Source organism: Nanorana parkeri, unplaced genomic scaffold (genome assembly GCF_000935625.1).
Source record: "Nanorana parkeri isolate BGI_ZX_2015 unplaced genomic scaffold, ASM93562v1 scaffold33, whole genome shotgun sequence".
Lineage (NCBI taxonomy): Eukaryota > Metazoa > Chordata > Amphibia > Anura > Dicroglossidae > Nanorana > Nanorana parkeri.
This window is the reverse complement of record NW_017306301.1, coordinates 936290-943715: the sequence shown is the minus strand read 5'-3', so window position 1 is coordinate 943715 and position 7426 is coordinate 936290. Positions and strand designations below refer to the sequence as shown.

The 7426-nt window shown below is 42.0% G+C and overlaps 1 protein-coding gene across 3 annotated transcripts in view; it reads left to right on the top strand.

Annotated features, from left to right (window-relative positions):
* Positions 1-7426, top strand: part of PDE1B (phosphodiesterase 1B) — a 258702-nt gene that overhangs the window by 23419 nt on the left and 227857 nt on the right. For 2 of the 3 annotated variants that reach the window (XM_018568960.1, XM_018568967.1), the window contains exon 2: positions 586-694. In XM_018568960.1, coding sequence (XP_018424462.1) covers positions 586-694 — 109 coding nt within the window. Of the gene's footprint in view, positions 1-34; positions 280-585; positions 695-7426 lie in introns of those variants that run through there. The other variant, XM_018568974.1, reaches the window with a different exon arrangement.

Here is a 7426-nt window from a genome sequence, read left to right as displayed (position 1 = left end):
TTAGAGGTATAACACTCTCCATCTCGCTCACTTACACGCGTACAGATCCCTCTGCAGAAGGGGCAGGCGTCCTGCTTCATGCCATTGCCGCTGTTATTAGTCCACCCCCCATCCTCCCCCCGCTGCCCACATTTATACATCACGGCGCAAGGAGAATGGACTGATTTCCCTGAAGGACAGAGGGGCGACCACAAAAAATGTGAGAGGAAAGATAATTTGCATGAACCCCTTCCATGCTGGTGCAGTCCTGACAGTTAGAGACTGATCCTGCTACCTATGGTATGTTGTAGTCTCTGTGTTGCCTGTAGTGTATTGTGCATGGCTGTGTGCCATGGAGGTGCCTATAGAAAGCGTGCACCGTTCCTGATTCCCTGTGTCCGTCAAATGTATTTAATGTCTGTTAAGTGGAAGCGCGGCCTCAGCTGAACAGATACCATGCGCAGACCATTACTGATAAAATCCATACTGTCATAGCTGAGCCAGAGATTCATTAAACCTTACGCTACGCTTTCCATTGAAGTTTCCACTAGACCTAATCGATATCACACACATGTAAACCAACCTGTTTTTTTGTTTTGTTTACAGGCATTATGGAGTCCCCCAGCGTAGACAAAGATCTGCTAGAGGGATGCACATCTCCCTTCGAGCTCAAATCGGTTCCAAACAAGAAGATGTGGGTCAAACTACGAGCTCTGTGAGTAATCGGTACACTGAGGGTTAAGGGACTTCCCCTCCCCACATGCGCAGACCACCCATAGGAATCCCATCTTTTTTAGCCGAGAGACCGCAATTTCCATTACGCCTGCAAAAACAAAACCGCTCACAGCAACAAAGCGCTAATCGCACTACAGGAACGTCAAAAATATATATCCACAGGAGGTTCTCACCTGTAATGGTACAGCAGTCTGCTGCATTTAGCCAAATAGGTTCTCTGTGCCTTGGGAAGATGAGTGAAAGCGGCAATAGCAGTGTATTAATGCTAACATTACCATGGCAACCTCCTGCGTGAGATTCTCATTAACCCCTTCATTCAAATCTGCAGCGTTTTCTCAGTAAACCATAAAGACTTACCCATAGATAGCTGAAGCACATAAACATGTGTGTGTGTGTGTATATATATATATATACATAGTATTGAATGTTGTTTATGTTCAAGTTGCTTTGTGGGGAATTGATCAAAACTGGAGCAGTTGCTCATAGTAACCAATCAGCTTCTATCTTCAGTTTGTGCAGCTAAGCTTTAAAAATGAAAGACAGACGCTGATTGGTTGCCATGGGCGAGACTGCTCCAGATTTTGTCTGCTCAAGTTTTCGCAAAATCCCCCAATGTATTGTATTGAATGTCAACTGTAAGGTTTGTGTTCAATTTGCACTGTGGGGAACCTATTAAAACTGGAGCAGACAGAATCTGGAGCAGTTGCTCATGGTAACCAACCAGCTTCTCTCTTCAGTTTGCTCAGTTAACGCTTTGTAAATAAAAGTCAGAAGCTAATTGGTTGCCCTGGGCAACTGCTCCAGATTTTGTCTGCTCCAGTTTTCATGAATTCCCCGCCATGTCTTGTGGAATGTTGAAGCTGGAATGTACAATGCTATGTATTTCTGTAATGCCAGATGCAGTTTTATTATCAGTGCACCTGTAATCTAGGAAGATGGAATTGATAAGTAAAGTTCCCTGCACATAGACCAATTATCGGCCAGATTTATATTGTTCTAAAGTTATTCGAGGGGGAAGTGACTTCCTGACTGATTGTTATCTGACTGCAATAAAGAAGAATGGAAAAAGTTATGTTGGTCAAACAAAGTCTCGGTATTCATATGTTTTGATTGCACTTTGCTTCATACAAGATTGCAACACAGAGCATTAAAGTATACAGTATCTAAACCAAATCTTTTTACTGTAGATTTGAATAGGGTGGGGCATGTTTAAAGGACAAGTTCTTGATTTTGACCTCCAGACCAGCTTGTAAAAATCTAGTCCTGGGACTACATCCTTTGGGCTAACCATGCATTATATTAGTGTTTCTCAGCCTCATTTCAGTCATGGCGCCAATAAAAATTTGAATGTAAAAAGGTTAAAAAAAAAGATGTGTGGCCCCCGCATTACCAATGCCAAATCCTTATTTTAGACAGGGCTGCCTAGAAATGGAGACCCCAGGCAAATAAATTAAAAAGATTACCTAGAGCCCCCCTCTTTTCACATCAGTGTCCCCCTCCCTGTACCATCTCAAGCCCCCTCTTCACATGAGAGTCTCACCTTTTATTAACTTTTTCTAGCAAAAATTTGAAGGCATCTCTGACAATGCCTGAAAGCACCCCAGGATGCCATAAAAGAAAGAATTGTACAATCTGATTGTACAATTTCCTTTAGATCGATCATCAACAATGCAGTGTAAGGGTCTGCCTGATTGGATACATATTACATGGATTATTTAGGTTTGTCCTCATAGTACCTAGCTTTGGTAACATTAAACAAGATTATACAGTAACTGTACAATCAGTTTGTATAGTGTATGGCCAGCTATAGACTTACATGGAACATACCTGTATTGCAGAACCAACGTCTCATTCATGTCTATGTGAATTTAGTGCACAGTTGCAGGCATTTTGGTACTAGGTTTTAACTGGTTGGTCTGTAGACAGTGTGAGAGGTGAGTAAAGACCTGACAGGAGGTGGGGCATGTCACAGTTGACTCTATTAGATCTCATTCACCGGGGCGTGTTAAAGGGCCAGTTGTTGATGTGCCTGGAGCTGCAGGAAGAAGCGTGTGGTGAGCTCATTTAACTCTATGTATACGCAGGAGCTGTGCGCCCTCACACGCTGCCTTACGCAGCTCTGAGTTTAGACAGCTGCACACAGTCCTGTCCGAGGCCGTACTTTGTGTATTTCTAACATATTGGTGCAACAATGCAGTGTGAAATGTTTCCTTTGTGCAGGAACTTCCAGTAATAAAGACCGATCACTTTTGTTATTTTTCCCTGTGCAGGGTGACTGGTCTTGTATCCGCCCCCTCCTGTAGTTTTCTGCAGACAGCCTGTAGTGGGTGGGGCCAGCTGGGTCCCCCTCACAGCTCTGCTCTCTGCACAGGCTATGTACAGCACAGTGATGATGTCATTGCTACCTTCATAATTTAAATTCTGGGTTTGCAAAAGCATTTTGTGCACACAGAGTGGATTTATATCCTTTGTGGCTCTTGATGAATATATTTAAATGAGAGTTTTTCTGCCCGGAATTCAGCTTAAATGTACTTGGCACTGCTTCTGACTCCTGTTGGCTGATATCTGGTCAGTCTTAGAGACACTGTATGTACTGTATCTTTTACAAAACTATATGTATAGCAAAATCTTTTTCTGTTTTTGTTTTGGATAGAGTAGGAAGTTGTCCCAACAACAAGTGTCACCATTGGAAGATTTGCCCTCAACTCTAGTTCCGGTGACAACAGTAACATTTTGGATATCCCGTCACATTCTGTCCCAGTAACAATGTTCTCCTAGACAAACAGAGATGATAATTCTCTACAGCAGGGATACAGACCACAATAAAACATAATAGGGGTTCTAATGCTTTTCTGCTGTAGCTTACGCTATGCATACACTTTAATGTATATCTAAACCCAAGAACAACATTTGAATGTTTTGCAGCATACCAGTTTTCCTTTTTCAGGCTAAGTACATTTTCTGCAAGTACAGAATATTATTGTAATATTATTATTATTATTCAGGATAACTGTTGATCTTGTGCAGTGTTGTTTGTTCCTGAAATCTCAAAACAATGTTATCTTCCTCCCATGATGTCCTCTGTAATCTACATATCACACAAAGTAATGGAGATGAAAAAAGGCGGACACGTTTGTAGTCAGGAGAGCAGCCTAGGGTGACAATACTGCTCCACCATAGACACAGTGGAGTGAGTGTTGTCACCGTAGGACAGTACAGCTGGCAAAAGCCACCAGCGAGATTCCTCCATCCACCCTGTTTAGCATGGATCAGTGAATCGATTTCATCTAGTTGTGTATGTCTAAACTAAGTGGGTTACTGGCAGAATCTCAAGGTAAGAAATAAAGAAGAACTAATGCAGACACCACATCTGGGGACTGATTAGAAGCTTTATAAAAAAAAAAATATTAGGTTTAGATACATTTTAACTGTTGCTTTCTACCAGCAGTATTATCCTCTCAATTGTTAATTAGTAAGGCCTTCGCCATGAATTTGTTTGAAAGATTCAACCAATCCGGATCATGCAGATGGCAATATATATTGCCTTGCGAAAGTATTCACCCCTTTGGTGTTTTTCCTGTTTAAAAAATTAAAATCGATCTCGGGGGGTTTGTACCACGTGATGTACACAACATGCCTAACACTTTGTAGGTGCAAAATATGTTTTATTGTGACACAAACAATATATACCAGAAATTGTGTGCAGAAGTATTCACCCCCCCCCCCTCCCCGCCTCTCCACATTTTTTGTAGAGACACCATTTGCTGCAATTATATTTTCTTGGGGTACATCTCTATTATCTCAGCAAATCTAGCCACTGGGATTGAACCCATTCTTCAAGTCAAAACTGCTTCAGCTCCATCAAGTTACATGGGTTGCATTGGGGTACAGCAATCTTCAAGGCATGCCACAGGTTCTCAACTTGGCTTTGACTAGGCCAAGACATTTACATGTTTACCTTTAAACCACTCCAGTGTAGCTTTAGCAGTATGCTTAGGTTCATTGTCCTGTTGGAGGGTGAACCTCTGTCCAAGTCTAAAATCTGTGGCAGACTGAAAGAGGTTTTCTTCAAGAATTTCCCTGTATTTCATGCCATCCATTTTTCCTTTAATCCTGACCTATTTTCCAGTCCCTACCGATGAAAAGCATCCCCACAGCATGATGCTGCCACCACCATGGCTCACAGTAGGGGTAATGTTCACAGGGTGAATGAAATTGTTGGGTTTGCACCAGACATAGCATTTCCCATGATGGCCAAAACGCTCAGTTTTAGTCTCATCTGATCAGAGAACCTTCTTCCTAATGTTTGGGGGTAGTCTGTCAAATCCTGTTTGTTGAACTCCAAACCTGTATTCTAAGTTTTTTCTTTTAGAAATGACTTATTTTCTGGCCACTCTTCTATAGAGCCCCACTCTGTGGAGTGTACGGCTTAAAGTAGTCCTATCGACAGATACTCTTGTATCCGCTGCTGCTATCTTTGGGGTTTTTGTTGCATCTTCTCACTAGGTCTGCGAGTTTTGGCAGGAGGACTTCTTTTGTCAGGTTTGTAGTGGTGCCATATTCTTTCCATTTGTTATAACGGATTTAATGGTGTTCTGAGGTATGTTCAAAGTTTCAATTTTTTTTATAACCTAACCCTAGGCTATTATATGAAGCTACATACTCTGTGTTGCTCTGGGGTGACAGCCTGATGCCTCTAGGGTCTCAAGTGGCCTGTGTGGCTCTCACTAGGGATGTGCACGCTGTCAGGTGAACTATGCAGGCTCTCAGGTGGACTATATAACCCGGACACAGCCTTCTATACCCAGACTGTCCTGGTCAATCCCAGACAGGTGGCAACCCTAATGGGTGGGTCCCTGGAGGTCTGCACACTGACAGCTGACTGTGCCATGGATACAGCACCTCTCTCCCACTTCCTTGACACCCCCTGCACTTCTCCCCACTACCCTGACACCCCCAGCACCCCCTCCCCCCCAAACTTAACACCACCAGCACCCACCAACTGACACCTCTATAAGCTTCTGCAATGTCACAACCTTTATTTCCGCCAAGAGTTGTAGTGATGATGGGAGAGTCGGACCACTGCGCAAAGCCTTCTCCAGCACATCCCAAAGATTCTGAATGAGTTTAAGATCTGGACTCTGTGTCGACCAATCCATGTGTGAAAATTAGGGTTCATGCTCCCTGAATCACCCTTTTACAATTTGAGCCTGATGAATCCTGGCATTGTTATCTCGGAATATGCCCGTGCCATCAGGGAAGAAAAAATCAATTTATGGAAAAACTTGGCAATTCGGTATATTAAGGGAACAGCATAACGTTTCTGAACAGTGGAAGCCTCTTAGCTATTTGCTTAGCTAAATCCAAATGGGGACTTTTTTTGGCCAGGCAGTGTATTTTCGCACATACAGAGTGGTAGGCATGTTGTGTACATAACATGGTACAAAAATGAATTTTAATTCCAGGTTGTATGGCAATAACACATAAAGGGGGTAAATACTTTTGCAAGGCACTATAAGCAGACCTATAACTGAAGAAAAGGATACATATTAGGTCCAGCTCCTCTCCCCCTGGATGTTAGATTGCTTTGCGATCTTGATTGAATATTGACAGACAGCATCATATCACCTCATACTTTGATTAAATGAATATTAGAAGATTGAATCCAAAATGGTGTAATGAAAGATTGTCATGATCTGCGGTATGTGTGTGCTGCTATGTGTCGCGTTGTCTGTATATTATGCCTCCAAAAGCTGAGAATGTGTTGTGTTTTTCCTGCCTTTTTGCAAAGAGCAGGGTGTATTTATTTTCCCACTTGCTTTATTAAACTGTAATGCATTGTTGTTTATTTTTAAAGCTCCTTTAATAAGTGAAATTTATTTCCATTACTGAGGAATAACCGTTTAGAAAAGTAATTTTCTCATAGTAATATGCTTTCTGATCTGGGCTCAAGGCTACTTTACTGTGTATTAAAGTAGATGTATTCAGATACAAGATACGGCAATGCACAGTGCAGTAACTGTCAAAAGTGCAGTTACCTGTTCTAACCATTTAGAGACCAACCTGAAATCTGATTGGCAGAAAACTTCCACCTACGTAGAGTAAGTCATGTTGGTAAAAGTGTATTGACATTGCTAGAGGTCAAAAATGTTTGAGAATGCCATTTTTATTCCTGTAAGGCTCCATTCACATATAGCGTTTGCGTTTCCCACAAGGTTTTCCATGCGGAAGAACCCCGCAGCATGCAAACACTCAAATCTTTTATCCGCACGGATTGTACACGTTTACGGCTACTACTATAGCTGCTAACGTGTGGAATCCATCAAAAAATCGTACTTGGACTATTTTGTCACTGCAAAAGTCTGAAAAATGCACATTAAGGTGCATTGTTTTTTATGTTTAGAGCTGTTCCGCACGTATTCGTACAGCCGAGACAACCGCTCCTGTGTTAATGGAGCCTAAAAGTGGATGAAGTTGATGCAACATTATTATGACTTCTGTTTGTGGCTTGAAAAGCTTTGTATTGATGGGACACTGTGGGATTTAGATTACAATGGAGAGGGACTAAGTTAAGATGTGTTAGGGACTCTTGTTGAAAATAAAAAAAGTCTGACCAATATTAAAGTGGACCTTTACCCCCTTTCACTAAAAAATCACATCAGCATGCACATCTACTCTCTATGAGTAAGCTGGAATGGTGAAACACATTCAT